Genomic DNA, 18,582 nt, shown 5'->3' with positions numbered 1-18,582 from the left:
ATCCACCGGTTTCCAGACGAAGACGTGGGGAATGACCCCAGCAAATCCATGCCAATCTGATGAAAGGGCGCCTTTGGTGGGCCTATTGGTTGCAGTAGTCCCGCTGGTCGTAAAGGTGGAACCTTACGTCGCTGACAGTCGCGACATGTGCGAACGTAATGCTTCACAGTCTTTTTGCGAGACGTGGCCAGTAGTAGGGGCGTTGAATCCGTTGCAGCGTGCGCGTATAGCCGAGGTGTCCGGACGATGGCTCATCATGACACGCACGTAAAATGTCACCACGAAGCGTAGTTGGCGCAACAAGCAGATACATAGCTTGTGTAGGATGAAAGTTCTTTTTGTAAAGCACTCCATCGCGGAAACAAAAGGAAGATAGCGAGCGTGCAAAGCTTCGAGGAGGGTGGGAATTGCGTCCTTTCAGGTAGTAAACGAGCGGGATGAGCTCCGAGTCATGACGCTGTTGCTCAGCCAAGTGGGTTGCTGATACGGCAGAAAGAAAAGTGTCGTCGTCTTTAAGGTCAGTGTTGGCATTTTTGACCAGTGCACGTGATAGACAGTCGGCGTTGGTGTGTTTCCACCCAGATATGTGGACGACGGTGACATCGAAATCTTGTAGCCGAAGGCTCCATCGTGCTTGACGACCTGAGGGATCTTTGAGATTTGCGAGCCAACAAAGGGAATGGTGGTCACTAACTACCCTGAATGGGCGGCCATACAAGTATGGGCGGAACTTTGTTATGACCCAGGCAACAGTGAGGCATTCCTTTTCTGTTGCAGAATAGTTTTTCTCCGCTGAGGATAACGTTCTCCTCGTATAAGCGATCACGCGTTCTGCGTCATTATGCCACTGAACTAATACCGCTTCTAGTCCGACGTTGCTGGCGTCATTGTGTGATTCCATGTCGGCGCTTTCGTCAAAATGACCCAGTACAGGCTAAGCCTGGAGGAGGTTTCGGACACCTGGCATTCGGACGCCTGGCATTGATCTGGACCCCAAACAAACCAGACACTGTCTTTTGTAAGCTTGTTGAAGGGTTCAGCAATCTTCGAAAAGTTTTTGACAAAGCGCCTGTAGTACGCACAGAGCCCAAGAAATCGGCGTAGGTCGCGCTTATTTGTGGGCACGGGAAAGGCGGCAATGGGGCGAGTTTTCTCCGGATCTGGGCGGATGTCGGCATGGCTCACAACGTGACCAAGGAACTTCAGTTCTTCATATCCAAAATGACATTTCTCGGGTTTGAGAGAAAGCCTCGCTGTTCTGATTGCCTGAAGAACTGCCTGAAGACGATGGACGTGTTGTTCAAGCGTGTCTGCAAAGACCACGACGTCATCAAGGTAAACAAGACATGATTTCATTTGAGCCCCGTGATAACCGTATCCATCATTCTTTGGAAAGTAGCTGGCGTTGAGCATAGACCGAAAGGCAACGCTTTAAACTCGTACAGGCCATCGGGAGTAATAAACGCCGTCTTTTCGCGGTCGTGCTCATCCACTGCGATTTGCCAGTAGCCACTACACAAATCCATGGAGGAAAAATATTTAGCGTTGCGTATACGGTCCAACGAGTCATCTATCCGGTGTAGATGATAAACGTCCTTTTCGGTGACCTTGTTCAGTTTACGGTAATCAACGCAAAAACGCAACGTACCATTCTTCTTCTTTACTAGCACAACTGGCGAACCCTAGGGACTGGTCGATGGCTGGATGACGTCGTCCTGAAGCATCTGCTGGACTTGGTCACGTATAGCGTCTTGCTCTTTTTGCGACACTCTATAGGCATGTTGTCAGATGGATCTCTCAGTGGCTTCCGTGATGATACGATGCTGAGCAAGTGGTGTCTGTTTAACCTTTGACGTAGTGGCTAAGCAGTCTTGAAATGAGCTGAGTATACACAAAAGGCTTTCTCGTTTAGCCGAAGGTAGTCTCGTTTACGTCGAGAGTGCTCGTGAAGGCCTCGTCAGGGTGGCCATTCGATGAAAATGAAGCTAACATGGACAAACCATCGGCATCGGCAAGTTCTTCACAGTATGCAATGGCAGTGTGTCTCATTAGGTGGCGATATTCGTTACTGAAGTTAGTGACCAGTAGGTGAACATGCCTGTTGCAAGGCTGATTGATTCGTCGGGCAACACAGATTTGTCGTGAAATAAGGGGAGACAAATTGGCCTCTGCAATTACCGCGTCAGACTCGTCCTGTCCCAATTCTACTTTGATAAAGAGGCTGCGTCGAGGTGGGAGAGTCAGAGAATCGTCGGTAACACGGAGCGCTCTTTTCTGGAATTGTGTACTGTCAGTTGCAGCGCAAAAAAGATCCTCGAACAACACAAGTAATTCACGGAGGTCGATGACGGCACCGTATTCACGAAGGAAGTCCATTCCTAGAATGACTTGCCGAGAGCACACGCACAATAAGAGAAAAGAGCCCACAAATTTGACGTACGTATTCGAATGCGTGCCGTGAACATACGAGTAGTCATCACCAGATGGCCCCTGCCGTGCGCAACTGGGGGCCTTGCCACAGTGTGGTAACCTTTCTTAGTTTAGATGCCAGTGCGGCGCTCATTACGGAATAGTCGGCACCGGTGTCGACGAGAGCATTGACAGTATGATTGCCGATGAAGACGGCGATTTCGGCAGAAACGATCTTTCTGCTGTCATAGAACACTGCGACATCGGAATGGTCCTCGTCTGGTCGTTGCATCGAAGGAGGGTCTTTTACAGTTCCCCGGGCTGCTACTTCACCCCCCAGAAGTCGCTGTTCATAATTTCCCCTACGGGAACTTGGTGACTGGCTCCTGAAAGGAGCGTAAGACGATTAGGTCAAACTGGGTGACGTAGACCTGCGAGGCGATGGTGATCTTGACAGGCGGTGCTGAATAGTCGAAAGAGTTCGCTGGCCCGTGAGACAGGCTTCGATTTCGCGGGGCGCTCACCGTAGCGCGGGCATGGAGCATCAGGGTGGAAGCCGCAGAGACCTAGTTGCCGGTATTGACAGTTCCGGTACACGTGACCCGCTTTGCTGCAGTGATAGCAGAGCGGACGGTTATCTGAGGTGCGCCACGTGCTTGTCTTGCTACCACTTTGTCTTGAGGCAGACGGCAGATAGGTGGGTTTGCTCGGAAACATTGAGCTGAGAGGCGGGCTTGAAGCATTGTTGTGGAATGGCTGCATAGCCTGGTACCTTGGCCGCATAGCAGGATCTGTGGCCGGTGGCGCAGGTGATCGCAATGCCGCTGCGTGTGTCAGGACTGGGGCCTCGGGAATCGGTGGTGCCATTGGGGCCAGGGGTGTGTAGGCCTGCCGGACTTCTTGTCTGATTACATTCGCGAGGGCTGACACAGGTAGATGGGATCCCACTGCCTGAAGCTGTTGCAATTCCTCCCGAGCGATACTTCGAATGAAGTCTGCGAGGGCTTGTCTCTCGCTGTCAGAGCCATTAGAACATGCTGTGGCCGGGGCTGTGACGACCGCTGCTGCAGAGTACGTTGCATCGTGGTTGCCTCACTGATGAACTGGGCGACTGTCGTCATTGGATTGTGCACGAGCCCAGCGAAAAGCTGTTGTTTTACTCCGCGAATTAAATGCCACACCTTCTTTTCCTTCAGCATGGCAGGGTCCGCGCGCTTGAAGAGCTGAAGCATGTCCTCGACAAACATGGATACTCGATCGTTCGGTCGCTGGTTTCTGCAGGATATGGCTTGTTCAGCCATCTCCTTCCTCTTGGTGTTGCGATAGGTGTCACGGAGCTGTCGGCTAAACCCTTGTGAGAGTGCAAAGGAACCCTCGTGGTTCTCGTACCACGTCTTCGCGGAATCCTCCAAGCAGAAGTAAACTCGGCGCAGCTTGCGAACATCGTCCCATTCGTGGATACTGGCAACCCGATCAAAGTGGTCGAGCCAGTCATCAACATCCTCGAAGATGTCTCCATGGAACGGCTTTTGTGTCTGTGGCGCATGAAAAACATGTGCGAGAAGAGAACCATGGGCATCGCTGGTTTGGACCGCCTGGCTTGTCATTGAAGTTGCCATCTCTTTTGGGTGTCGATGCCAAGAAACCAAATTCAGGGGGTAACCCACGCAGGCGGCGAATGCTTCTTGCTCTGAGAGATGTAGCTGTCTCCAAGATGGCCGACACAGCTGAAGGACACATACACAGCGTCTCCACCTGTAATGTCACGAGCAAAAAAGACCTACAGCCAGGAGTTCACCTGAACCAGAGCAACCAAAAAGTTCTCTTCTTCTTCGCCGCCCCAAAACGAGTATGAGCCACAGCGGCTCGTTCATCAATGGTGGCAATATGTACTATTCAATAATGTACCGAACGTAGTTAAATTTTCAGTGCATTGTATATAGCGCACTTGTGCAACCGAATAATCCACGATATTAAATACATGCAAGGTCAGGTGAGGCTGTTTACATTATTATAAGCGAAGGCAATGGCGTCTAAATGAGAAAAGATAGCTGCTTCCAGTTCAACTGCTCATTTTGTTGCTAGCCAGTTGAGTTCAGTCTGGGACCAGCTGCTAACTGGAACCAGTTGCGACTGAAATCAGCTGGGACCAGTTAAGTTGTAACTAATACCAGTTGCAACTTGAATCGACTAGAAATAGTTATAGTGGCTAGAAAAATTTTTTTAGTGTCGTGAACGAGGCGGCAAAGCTGAAAGAGTTTACGATACATCCTCCAGAGGGTGCAACCACTCGCTGGCGCGCAGCATTGACGCATCCGAGTCCGCGCTCACAGGCATTTCTCACTTAAAACAAGCTTTGTGGTAACGGTACTGTTAAGGAACGGCAGATGAGACGGCGGCGATATTGCCGTGGTCTCAGCTTTTATTCGGGACGCGAGCGTAGTTGAGTTTCTAGCTGCCGCGTCCAGCCAGGCCAGAGGCTCAGCCGTTTTGAAATTCCTCGTGACTTGCACCCCATGAGCCGCCCAGCTGACTTCTTTTTCGGCGTGGCCAGTTGGCGAAATCTAGCCTGGTGCTACAAAGGCTCCCCCCTAGCGCTTTACGCGATCAAAAACATATGTACAAAAGTATGAGAGGGACAAATACTATGTACATGAACGACAATAATGAAGCCTCCGCGACTGGGGGGCGAATAGCGGGCCTGATGATGTCCGTAGTCGTGGCAGACTGGGGCGTTCGGCGATGTTGCTGTCGTGGAGCCTGACGCGTCAGAGGTGTTGGGGGCTGTGGAGGTCTGCCAAGACGAGTGAGTGGCAAGCAGGCCTACAGTATCGTCGGCCGAGGACATTGAAAAAACGCACGTTGTGGCTGAGTGGTCACATGCAGCACAAATGACCCGAACCTCGTCGCGTGGGCAGTGGGACGTAAAAATCGTGTCGCTAGTGGCCGGATGAGAGGTTGTAGGAGACGTAGCCAGGAAAGCGAAGTCTTGGTTGAGGCAGGGATGATGGCCAGTTGATACCGCTCGCAGCGACTTATGGGGAACTGGGAAGTCGCGGGTCCCCTAAAGTGGATGGTAAATGAGGTCGTGGCAGGCCAGCAGCGCAGAGTAGAGGTCATCGTATGGCTGTGGGCTCAGGCTTGAAATGGCAGCGGGATGACGCAGTTCTACCAGAAGGGCAACGAGAAGAATGGCGTGCATCAGCGGCTGGTCCATGCCGGCATTCATCGCAAGAATGACGTTGAGCTGCATAAACCATACTTTGGGGTAGGTCGACTGGAACGGCAGCACTGGCAGGCAGAGTCATGGAAACATGGCAGCCGATGGCTCATCGAAGGGCGCGTCCTTCAGATCACCAGATCCTTCAGGTCCAGAACGGTGGCAGAGGCGGGTTTAAGTGCGGCTGCAAGGCTTGAGCTGGCTGGAACATGGCCGCGGAGTTCAAAGGCAGCGGTGCAGCGCTGGTCGCTTATTTGTTGGTCTGGAGTCATCATATGTTGAGGAACAGGAGACGAGACAGCGGTGGTGAGGCTGTGCCATGGTCTCAGCTTTTATTCAGGATGTGAGCATAGACGGGTTTCCAGCTGCCATGTCCAGCCAGGCAAGGAGCCCAGCCATTCTAAAATTCTTCGTGGCTCCCGCCACAGCAGCCACGTGGCTCACCTCTTTTTCGGCGCGGCCAGCTGGCCCAATCTAGCGTGGCGCTACAGTACAAAGTCGTTGTGCTTGTCACACAGGGCACTCATAAATTGTAAATGAAGGAAAAAAAATCGATCTCCAGAGTATGCTGCCAGGTTATCTTAATCTGAACAGCACATATAAGCGGGATATATATAAGCACGCACATAATTAAAATTTAGGAAATTCGGTGCTTCAGTCCCAGTTTAACATTTTTTCCTACACAGGTACTTTTGAGTATAAGGACATCAATATCCATATATATTTATAGCTGTTACATAAAAAACAAAATACAAGCAGATAAAAAACGCAAGGACAAGTGTTTTGATGCAGAATGTGAGTGAACAGTGAAAAAAAAAGGAAAGCCAGGTATACCTCAATGAAACAAAATAGATGTACTTATATTATCATAATAAAGAAGAAAGAACAATAAGTAAAAGCCAAGCAATAGCTGGGCGCAAACTTTGATTTCTCAGTGCCCCTATTTGCATTTGCTACGAGACTTCGCAAAAACAAAATGGAAATTTTAACAGGAGCCCCCTCCTCCTCCCAGTGACAGCGCGGGTCCTCCCACTCCCCTTCCACGTAAGACCTAAGCTTCACATACTAATTTTCAAAGAACATCGTTGCTGCTCTTTTCTGCATATGCAGAAGAGCACAATAAAGCGGGTGCATTTTTAATATTAACAATTAGCACAAATATCTCAGTTGAAAAAAAAGTGTGGCCTGTTAATTGCCTGTGTACTTTTTTTCCCTTGTGGCTTTATCCGTCCGGCAGTTACTATGACCATTCCAGCCTTTGCCAGCTGGAACATCCACCTTGGAGGAGGGCTGAGGTACATGGCAGCAGCTTCCCTCCCTACTAATCTAATGTATGGGGCAGACTTAGCGCCCCCCCCTCTCTCTTAGTGGGTGTGGCTGTCCACCCTCCCTTCCACCAGAACACACCTAAGCAAATGACATGCTGAACTTTAAAAAACTTTGTCGCAGCTGCTTTCTGCGTGCATAGAGAACACAAAAAGCGGATATGTTTACCAAATTAACAATTGATACGGACAGCTCTAAAAACAAAGAAAAGGTGCATACACTGTTGTATACTTTTTTTTGTTGGTGCTTTATTGGTGTGGCAGTTACTTGTTGACCATTCCAACCTTTGTCAGCTAAAACATCCACCTTGATTGGGGGGTGGTGGTGAAGAAAGCAGTGGTAAAACTGCATTGTGAGGCAGATGCCATTCTAAGACAACTAGAATTGTGTGCGTGTGACAAAAATACGTCGAAATCCTAGTTTGTGCATTTATAAAAGACTACATGAATAATATAGGTTATATTTCTTTCCTTCTGTTTCTGCCCCGAATATAATAATCGATAATATCTACATTTAAAATAAGTGTTTCGGGAAGCAGTTTTGCGGCAGCGACGCAGTTTCACTGCCGCCAGCTGCACCTCGCCGTCAACCTCACCCATCACTCGCCAGTGCGCCAGCAACAAACAGCGCCGCGTCGGGGTATATATCTAGCTTCTCCGCTGCTGCTTGGGAAGGCGCTTGTTCACAACACTAGGAAAACCTTTCTAGCCACTATATTGCAATGAAGATGTGCGAGCGTACGGGGCGTGGAAGAGGAAGAAGAGTAGTGGAGCGGGAGTGGCGCTTGGACTGTGTGGTTGGGTGAACTGGACTAGGCCTGTCTGAGAAGTACGCTGCTCTTTCCCAACGCCATTTTACCATATTTGGGACGGAGCAGACGCTTGGCAGGCTTGCCACTGCAGCTACCAGACATGGAGGACGCGGGAGCAGGCCATCACAACCTCGACGCTGTTACGATCATCCGCCAGCACAAGCTAGCTGCGGCACGCCAGAACGTCAACCAAGGACCTTTTCGGGGCAGCCGGATGACGATGTTGGGGATTGGCTCAAGCACTATCAAAGAGTGAGTCGCAGCAACCGCTGGAGCACTGCTAACCAGCTCGAGAACGTGGTGTTTTTTCTAGTCGGTACCGCGTCTCTTTGGTTCGACAACCACGAGAGTGCATTGACCACATAGGACATTTTTGTGGACGAGCTGAAGAGGTGTTTTGGTGACTCGACTGCTAAGGTCAAGCTGGCAGAGCAAACGCTTTCTCGCAGAGCCCAGTTACCTGGTGAAACATGCACCGCCTACATCGAGGTCGTCTTGAAGCTTTGCGGAATCATGAGTGCGACCATGTCTGGCGAAGATAAGGTAGGTCATCTGCTCAAGGGAATCGCGGAAGACATCTACAATTTTCTTATCACTAAGGAAGACCTACACACATTTTCTGATCTAAGGAAACACTGCTGAGCGTTTAAAGAGCCAAAGAAGAGGAGATTCCTACCGAAATTAGGACATCTTGACAATGTGCCCACGATTACAAGGGTCAACCTTCCATCGCAGGACGACATCTCTTCGATTAAAAGACGAGTGGTTAAGTAATAACTTGCTCAACTGCAAGCTGTGGACACCGCCGGTGTCTGCCATCAGTGTGCATTCGACCAACGGCCCCGTGAACCACCGGTACTTCGGATGCGTCAAAGCTACTTTGAGCCTCGCCCGAATTACACCGATTGGTTCGAACGGAGTGAACGGCCACTCGCAAACCAGAAACGCAGGCAAGCTGCATCACGGCGATTCACTACTCAGCCACCATTGCTTGGCTTTTATCAACCAGCGAGGTCTACTTTGCGAGGGATGACTTTGTGCGACACCCGTACTTGCTAAATTGCGGGCTACCTGGGCACATTGCTAGGTACTGCTATCGTCGCCAGCAGCAAGCTCCACGATTCAACGTGTACACGCCCTATGTGCCTGCTGGGGAGTCTCGACCATTTCAGGGCTCTTTCCAATGGCAAAACGCAGCACGTGCTGACTCGCCTTGCTCCGACCACAGCCTTACCCCACCACCCGCACGCCAACAGTGATCTCTGTCGCCGCTCGGGGACGCCATTATCACTGGGAAACTAACTGGTGCGAACGATGGGGGCGAGGCCGCAACATCATCTTCTGTAAGACCCCTTTGTGCTGTAATGGTTGAGAACAAAGGGAGTGTTTTTGTAGACAATGTGAGTACTGTTGCATTAGTTGATACCGGTGCTGCGGTTTCCATAATGAGCATGTCTTAAAAATCGCCCTGGGACGAAAGTAATGTTTGCTTGGAATTAGGAGTGCTACATTCCGCGGTGTAGGGGGGAAACGTTGGGCCAGTTGGTGTTTGTTCTGTTTTACTTTCTGTAGGAAACCAAACGTTTCGAGCTGAACTAACGGTGCTTGGACGTGCGACCCACAACGTCATTCTAGGTATAGATTTTTTGCGTGAATGTGGTGTCACTCTGTATTGTGGTAGTGGTGGGATTAGTTTTCGTACCGTGTTGTCCTCGCCATTGACAGAAGATACCGTTGATGACAGCTCGAACGTGTTTTCTGTGTCTCAAGACGTCTGTTTGGCCCCACATACTGCAATGTTTGTGCACATAAACTCTTCACGTTCTTGTGCAGGTTCTTACTACGGTTTCACTGAGCCGAACTTCAGTAACGCACTTAAAGAAAACGTTATTGCACCTCGTTGCCTCATGCTCACTGTCGATGGTTGTGCCGATTTGTGGACTGTGAACGTTTCCGTGCAGCCCATATCTATGCCTGTAGGACTTAATATGGCAAGCTTTCAAGAGTAAAGTACTCTTACCATAGTGTCAATTCAACTGTTGGTAAATGTAAAGAAGCCCCACGCCAATTCGTTTAACTGCTCATTTCATGGCCAATCTTCTGTGGTGGGTAGGACCCAAGGTACAAGCAAGCAAGCTGCAACTTCAGCAGGACGCTGTTTGAAACATCAGTGGGCTGTTGTTGTTGTCCATAATCATGTTGCGCTTGTTGTTGCCCATAACAATTTTGATTTTAAAACAATAGAGTGCCCATATTGACTTCGTGTAATTTGGCATTTGCTCATCATTAAAGTCTGTTCGGCGAGGAAAATGGGCACTTGCCATGTCAAACCAACTTCGGTCACGAGTTGAGCATTTCAGAGTGGAAATACTCAGCATGGATAGAATCTTGATCGACTGTGTTCATTCAAATGAGGCCCACTCGCACCTGGGCCAAATCGTTTCCTAAAAGCAAGGGGGATTTTCTTCACAGGAAAAGGCTGGAAACTGCTGGTGGACGATCAACGAGAGAGCCTTCTCGAAGGCTGGGATTATGCACTGCAGGTCAAGCGTCAAGATGAGCAGAGAAGCGGAGATCGCAGCAGCCCATTTTGTCTTGGGCAGTTGAACCTAACTGCCTGCACAAACGGCAATAAGACTCTGGAAGATGCCTTCAGAGGCAACAACTCGGTTTTCATTGGGTGCAAAACTGGCCAGGCTGATTGCTGTGTGGTTTACAGCTGCAGTGACCAGGTATGTGTTGCTTCCTCGTGTCGGGAGTCTATGCACGTTTTATATACGTGTGATTTATGAGGGGCCTTCTTTTGCTAGCTTTGCTGAGTGCTATTAGTGCTTTTGATGCTCACTGCTAATCATGTGTGGTATATTAACTTAATCTTTTGGTTGGGGTGGGTAAATATGAAATTTTTAATGTGCCATAATAACCTATTTGGTTTAGTATTCCCCAGCAGTGATTAAACATCAAATACATTTAGTGTATCATTTTATAAGGTACAGACTGATAGTACGGATCAGGAAAATTAAATGTACACCGGCTACTTCACATAAGAGCAAGACGCCACATGGGAGCCTTTTTCACTATAAAAAGTGAGTGTCCAAACAAACGGATTGTGTATTTTAAGGAAAATATGACATAGACAACCTGCGTGCATTAGTGGGAAGTTGCTGTCATTATAAGTTTAATAACTGTGTTATTGCCTGGAATTTTTGAGATAAGGAGACACTTTCCGTGATCTTTGCCTTATCGCAGCCTATTTTGTGGTCAGCTGCTTCTGTGTGTTCACCCAGTTCATGTGAAGAAAGCATCTTATCTCTTACATCACACATGTGCTGCTTGAGTCTTTGCTGAAAATACGTTAATTGTCCCTATGGGCATAGACGAGTTGCAAAGAACGATTCGTTTCAGCACCATCTATACATACGTACAAGAAACAGCCAACGGCCATCATTTTGCATGAGTAGTCCCACGTGTTTGGCCTGCGTGCATACCACCTAGATCACACAAAATGTTCACGTCAAAATGAAACGTTTATACTCACGTTCATTTCACGTTCATACTCTTTGTCACATGTATGGGAGCCACATTATTTTTGTTTTCATGCACAGTGGCAGCTTAGCCCAGAGTCGCTTGAACATTTTGGGGCTTTTTACAATGTTGCTAGTATTTATGAAACTCATTTATTCCCGACAAGGTGGGCCTCTGCCCAACTGTTGGCTTGGTGTTACAAAATTGTGATATTAATCTCTCTCCTTTGAACTTTGCTGTGGGTTCAGGCTGTGGGAATCGAGGCTAGCCCGTCGCCTTTGCACGGGCGGGCTTTGCCGCCTCTTTCTGCCGTTTTCATGTCCCGAAATGGCTCTTTTCTCATCCGTGGTCTGCCGCCCTGGGAAAGTGAAAGTGATGTTTAACCCCTCTCACCCAGTAGCAGATGTCGACTGTGGCACCGTGAGCAGTGTCTCTTGAGACGTCTCACGTACGCGCGTTGAGAGTGAGAGAGAATTTCTCCTGGACGACTTGGGGTAAGCGCGCATTTCTTTTCCATTCGTCGGCTCCCTTTGTTTGGAGCTCGTTCGGACTTCGCCAACAACTCTTTGCGCTCGCGGTGATCGCTTACCTTTTGTCGCCCCTTCCGAACGCTAAGCCGAAGCGCGGTGCGGTGTCCTAGTGCGTGGTCAAACTACACTAACTTGTACCTCTCGGAAGCTGACGAGAGCACTCTTGCCCTCGCTCGAGCAACCGGGCATTTTGTCTCGGTGTCCCCGTGAATCACTTTTGCCCACGGAGACGCGGCACCCTGTGTAGTACTTCTCGCCCGGGGTGTGGATAAGCCCATTTGCTTTCCCGCTGCCCCTGTTGCAACGGGCTCTGTACTGCGTTTTTGGTGTTGCCCCAGACAATTAATTGTTATGACCTCAAGTAGTACTATGGTCACATACCATAGTAGTACACAGCGACAGTCTTAGCATGCCCTGTGGCTCGCTAAGACCGGACCCACGCTAGTGGTCGTACTCCTTCAGGATACGTGTACACTACAAGGTACATTCGAGAATATTGGTTTCCGCTTGGGTTCACCCCAGGACAAAACTCTAGTTTGGATTTCATTTTGGCACTTAAGGCCTGAACTCCCCCCTTTTTTTTGTGAAAGCTTTAATGCTTGATGCCTCGCAAGGTCATTCGTCGCGTTGCAGTGATCTTGAGCTATCTGAGTGCAAGTGTGGCACTGTGCGGCATGATTCGTTGTCGTACCACGTGACCAGACAGAGGTTTAAAGGGACCATAAACCATCCAGAGATGGTAATTTACTTGTGGTGTTGCAGTTGTGCTCAAGTCAGCAGGGATAGCTAGTGAAGTTTATAATTGCCCTTTCCTTCGATGTGCTTCTCTCTAGCTATGTGAGTATTTCTCCTCATCATCATGTGAGTAGAAGAGCACATGCTAGCAAGGTTGGCAGCGCTTGAAGCAAAGACTAACTTTTATGTGGAACACCAGAATAAAGGGAGGCTAGATTAGCATGTTTTAGAGAGGCTTACTAAGTGCGCAAGCATGCCAAGATCGAAGGTACTGCAGCTGCTGCTATTGTTCAGCAATGTAAACAACAAAAGGAGAAAAAGAAAAGCCAATCTTCTATGGAACAAGGTGTTCGTGGTCTCTGCGAAACCGAGCCAGTTGCTTATGATTAAAAAATTTACAAATAATATAGCCATTTGTTTCAAAGTTGTAGGAGCAGCTATTAAATATTTTATTAATATTTGATTTAACTGACCTAAACATTGTGCACATTGTTATGCTGTTTTTCAGTGGCACTCTTTGGATGCAACATTGTGTATTCATGAGGATGTGCGGCTTGTCCTGTCAAGCACAAAATCAGCTTGTCTCACAGTGGCAGAAGTGCTGGACTCATGTGTTGTGTTGGAAGTGTGGCTTTCACCGGCCAATATGCATTGCCTGAGCCATGCCAGTGACTCGCCACGCACCTCTGTGAATCGACATGTGCAGATTCTCATTCATCATTTCTTTGGCATCAGTCACGTTTCAGGTGTGTGCATTTCAATGGCTGTAGCTGTGCCTTTTGTTTTTTTAATGTAACTTGGTGGTGACCCCCACTTCAGCTGGAGAAAAAGGATTGTACAGTTATGTTATGAAGCCTTCTTGCAGCTGTATGCATAAAACATGCTTAAATATCGCATATTAGTAATACACATTGAAGATGATTCAAATGAAAACAAGTCAGTGATAACCACCATCTCCCATAAGCACGGTTACACTTTTACAGCTAACCTTCTGCTCACGTCATCCAACAGCGCGAAATTGCTCCCATTTCTTCTAAAATATGTTCTGCTTTCTCCTTCACCATTTGTGGTTTACCAGCCCATGAGCACTCACTAAACAAGAGACACATCTTCCACTCTTGGAGGATGATTTTTATGACACCTTTCGAAAAGTCGTTCAGTATTAACTTTAAGAATATTTTTATCATAGGTAACACAAGTCTCACTAGCAGTTTTTGATGTCCTTTCTCGTGGAGATTCCAAATGTCTTCTCATGCTTTTGGTCATGGAGTAATATTGCAAGACGAGCTAGTTGGTATGAGTGCATCGTAACTTATTTAATGCACCTTTAGTCATCTCACATGATACCACTGGAGCCTGAAATCTTCTGGCTGCTCACTTGCTCAATGCTAAAGCAGCAGACGTCGGTAACCTTTTGTGGCGTAGGGCCAAGTAGCCGACACAGCAGAGGGTAAGGGGGGCTAGGCATTGACAGTACTTTGGGAAATTGGCTTAAAAAATTATGTTAACTTTCAGCATGTGCGTCACGAAGTTGCAATAAAACAAAAGTTTCATGCAAAAGTCTCATTTTTGGTTAGAACTGCAGAGTCGGTCTTCGGGTAGGATGAGACAAGAGAAAGTTGCCGACTCCTTCTCTGTAGTGCCTCTGTCACTCTGATGCATGATCAGGGCCATTCAATATTCCACTTTGTTTCTACAGCTTATTTTTGTTTCATCAGTGTCCCGCCTGCTCCAAAATTGTAAATGTTATCATAGAACCTCCCCTATTATTTATATTGGCACGATGACTCAGAAGTACTGGGGGGTTTATTAAGCCACTGAATAGATTGCTCCTGGACAATCTTCAGTCGAAGCTGGCTCTCGAGCAGAGAAGAAGCACGAAATTTTTGTCTTTTCTTCCAGGTTGAGAGCCACTCTTGCTTTCGACCCACTGCAATATTCCTCCTTTCGAAAAGAAAAAAAAGTACCAAAATAAAGAAGGAAACGTACATAGCACCACCCCGATGTTACAACATAGCCACGTGAAAAAAAAAGGTATAAGAAATTCGGATAAAGTGAAAGTAGAAATTATAGAGAGTGCCAATATAGAAAAACTCAATGAACGAAGAAGCAAGTTCACAGAAATAAACAAAAAAGCACAAAGAGCGGTGAACAGTAAAGAACAAGTTACGAACAACGTGCAATAAATGGTTTCATGCACAACACATGGACGACGTTCGGCTACGGTCGTGTTCTGGTCCGTGCCTGCAGTGTTGAGTCCGGAACGACTTCGTAGTTCACGTCACTGGCGCGTTGTAACACTTTATGTGGGCCAAAGTAACGGCTCAGTAACTTTTCACTAAGGCCACGGCAGCGGACGGGCATCCGCACCCAAACTTGGTCTCCGGGGTTGCAGAACACTTCTCGGTGGCAGATGTTATAGGGTCGTGCGTCTGCCTGCTGTTGCTAGCTAATGTGCAGTCACGTGAGCTGCCGGGCTTCCTTAGCACGCTCTGCGAATTCTTCGGCGTCAGATTCCAACTCGTTGTGGTCTTGACATGATACCATAGAGGCCAGCATGGTCTCCACTTCGCGGCCGTACAGAAGCCGAAATGGCCTTGGCGTGTGTCGGGTGGTCTCTTACACGGCGGTATTATATGCGAAGGTCACGTAAGGCAAAATCTGGTCACATGTTTTGTGCTGTATGTCGATCTACATTGTGATCATGTCTGCAAGGGTCTTATTCAGTCGCTCCGTAAGTCTATTGCTTTGCGGGTGATATGCAGGTGCCTTTCGGTGTCTGGTGTTGCTTTGTCCATAAGCTGCGTCATAAATGCTGACCCTCTGTCCGTTATTATACTGGAAGGAGCACTGTATCGTAACACGATGTGGCACATGAAAAATTGTGCTACCTCTGAAGCCGTGGCTTGTGGGATCACCTGCGTCTCAGTGTAGCGTGTCTAATAGTCTGTCGCAACGATCACCCATTTGTTGTTGTCCGCAGACAGGGGAAAGGGGCCTGAGAATATCGATGCTGACTTGGTCGAGCGGCGTGCAAGAGCTTCCATGGGCTGAAGAAAACCAGCTGGCTTAACAAATGGTTGCTTTGGGAGCTGACATTTCCAACAGCCCTTGACGTATTTTTTGACGCTTGCCGAAAGCCCGGGCCAATAGTACTTCTCGCTCACTCTGGCAAGTGTCCATGAGTAGCCCAGATAACCGTATGTGGGTTCCTCATGGCAAGCGAAGAGGACGTCGTCTCGCATGTTTCGAGGAACCACCAGGAGGTCAGCACGGTCGTTCGAACGGGCGCTCTTCTTGTATAGCACACTGTCTCGCAGGCAGAACGACGTCAACGAGCGGGATGAATGTCAAGGTATGGTTGCATCCTGGCGTTCTAAGTGATCGATGATTAGATTAATTTCTGTGTTATCTCCTTGCCGTTTGCTCAAGTTTGATGAGCTAATGGCGCCCAGGAAACCTTCGTCGTCCTCCTGACTAACAAGATGAAGGGGCGCGCGTGAAAGTGTGCCAGCGTTTTCATGCTTTCAGCCAGACATATGAACGATGGTGACATCAAATTCCTGCAGGCGCAAGCCCCACCATGTTAGTCGTCCTGAAGGGTAGTGCAAACTTGCTAACCAACAGAGGGCGCGGTGGTCTGTCATTATCTTGAAGGGGCTACCATCAAGGTATGGGCGAAATTTGGTGATCGCCCACACGACTGTGAGGCACTCTTTCTCCATAGTGGAACGATTCGGCTCAGCACGTGATAGAGAGCGGCTGGTGTAGGCTATCACTCTTACAATGTCATCTAGATGCTGAACGAGCATTGCGCCTAGACCAATGTTACTAGCATCAGTATGCACCTCCGTGTCGACATCACCGTCGAAACGAGCGAGAACGGGCGCTGATTGCATGTGCTGTCGCAGCTCATCAAAAGCTGCTTGTTGCTCATTTTCCCAGACAAACGGCATGTCTATCCTTGAGAGAAGATTCAGGGGTTCCGCTTTCTGTGAAAAGCCGTGAATGAACCGGCGATAGTAGGCACACAAACCAAGAAAGCGCCGGACGGCTTTCTTATCGACAGGAGCTGGTAATTCGGCAACAGCGGCAAGCTTGTCTGGATTGGGCTGGACCCCTTTGGTGCTAACTACATGTCCAAGAAATTTCAGTTCCTCATTGCCAAAGTGGCACTTCTGGGGCTTTAGTGTGAGGTCTGCCGATCGTATAGCCTCCAGCACGCTGCACAGGCGGTGAAGGTGCTGCATAAACGTGGAAGAAAAGACCACCACATCATCAACGTAGACAAGACAAGTCTGCCACTTGAGCCCTGTGAGGACAGTGTCCATCATTCGCTGCAAAGTTGCCGGCGCTGAACACAAGCCAAAAGAGAGTACTCGAAACGGGTATAGGTCGTCTGGAGTCACGAAGGCTGTTTTCTTGTGGTCTCGCTGATCTACCTCGATTTGCCAGTACCCACTTTTGAGATCGAGAGAAGTAAAATAATGGGCACGACGAAGTCTATCCAGCAGAGTCTATTCAGCGCGGCAGCGGGTACACATCCTTTTTGGTCACATTGTTAAGCTTCCGGTAGTCGACGCAAAAGCATAGCGACCCGTCCGTGTTTTTGACAACGACGACTGGAGATGACCACAAGCTGTTGGATGGTTCGATAACGTCATCGTCAAGCATCTCGTGAACTTACGTATGTATCGCTTAACGTTCTTTAGCCGACACGCGATAACGGTGATGGTGTATCAAACGTGCCTCCTCGTACGTGATGATCCTGGGTTGAGTGATGGACGCCTGGCGGATCTTTGACGAACTTGCGAAGCAAGACCTGACCTCAAACAAGAGCACTGGCAGCGCAGTCTGGTTATCGGTGAACAGATCAGGATCGATTGACAGCAATCCTCATCTGTCCATCAATCCTGATCCCCGAATCCAGTTCTGACGTGAGACAGTTGGGAACGTTTGCTACTTTGTGGACAAACGCTATCGAAATGCCTCAGTAAAGGTGATGATGCTCGTTGCTAAAGTTGGTAACGAGCAATTCAGATCGGCCATCACGAAAGTGTCTTACACTTCTAGCTACACAAATGCCTAGCTGCAGGTTATAAGTTTGTTTCCACCATGATTTCGCCGTCGCCCAAACCACAGCATGTGATGTCGACTAGAACACTTGCTCGTGGAGGAAGCGTCACGCTCTGTTAAGAAACACGGAGTATGTCGACACGCCTTTCGTCATTCTGCACGTTGAATGATCGCTGGGCTGAGAACGTGACGCGTTACTTTTGCAGATCAATGATAGCTCCATTCTACTGTAGGAGATCAACTCCCGGAATGATATCATAGGAGCATTCACGCATAACAAGGCTGCTTGCTACAAATGTATATGCTTGAATCTGTACTCTAGTTGCGCAGGCTACCCAGCGGAGTAACGACGTGGTCACCAGCTGTCCGAATCTGCGAGTTATGCCACGGCGTGATAACTTTCTTCTGCTGCGTCGTCAGTTTCGTGCTCAGTATGGAATAGTCTGTGCTGGTGTCCACTGACGCATTAACTACACAACCATCAATTGTCACTGCTATGGTGAGTGAAAGCCGGCTTTCCTTTGCAGTAGCAGTTGATGTCAGACCATTGAAAGCATAGAGGCCGGCGATCAGGTGTGCGCCAAACATCCGACTTCTGAGGAGACTTGTGCCAATCGTCGATGCACCCGGACTGGTTGCACCGAACGATAGGCGACAGAAGCGTCATGGACAAGCGTCATGACGTGTACGTGCCATCGTAGTACGGTATGTGCTGCGCTGACTGGAGTTAAACCGTAGGAACAGGATGAATGAACAATGGCGGCGGGGCAACAGGGTGCTTCAAGGCTTATGCCTAGGTTGTCCCATGGCGGTATTCAGCAGGAGCCGGCGCAGCTGTATCAGGAGGTAAGGTGTCTTGGAGGGCCTGATGCAGCTCATTCTTGATCACAGCTGCAATTGAACTAACCGTAGGATGAAGTGTTACACCAGCCTTTTGAAACTCTTCACGT

At 48.7% G+C, this 18,582-nt stretch overlaps 1 protein-coding gene across 5 annotated transcripts in view; it reads left to right on the top strand.

Moving 5' to 3' along the window:
• Positions 1-18,582, top strand: part of LOC119174039 (E3 ubiquitin-protein ligase SHPRH) — a 394,742-nt gene that overhangs the window by 17,971 nt on the left and 358,189 nt on the right. For 3 of the 5 annotated variants that reach the window (XM_075894712.1, XM_075894713.1, XM_075894714.1), the window contains exons 2-3: positions 10,239-10,498; positions 13,065-13,302. The exons of 1 other annotated variant lie outside the window; for it this stretch is intronic. In XM_075894712.1, the coding sequence (XP_075750827.1) occupies positions 10,239-10,498; positions 13,065-13,302 (498 nt within the window). Of the gene's footprint in view, positions 1-10,238; positions 10,499-13,064; positions 13,303-18,582 lie in introns of those variants that run through there. One more of the 5 variants, XM_075894716.1, reaches the window with a different exon arrangement.

The sequence above is a fragment of the Rhipicephalus microplus genome, chromosome 5 (genome assembly GCF_043290135.1).
Source record: "Rhipicephalus microplus isolate Deutch F79 chromosome 5, USDA_Rmic, whole genome shotgun sequence".
Classification (NCBI taxonomy): domain Eukaryota; kingdom Metazoa; phylum Arthropoda; class Arachnida; order Ixodida; family Ixodidae; genus Rhipicephalus; species Rhipicephalus microplus.
Note: the sequence above shows the minus strand (reverse complement) of the source record. Positions and strands in the feature narration are given on the sequence as shown.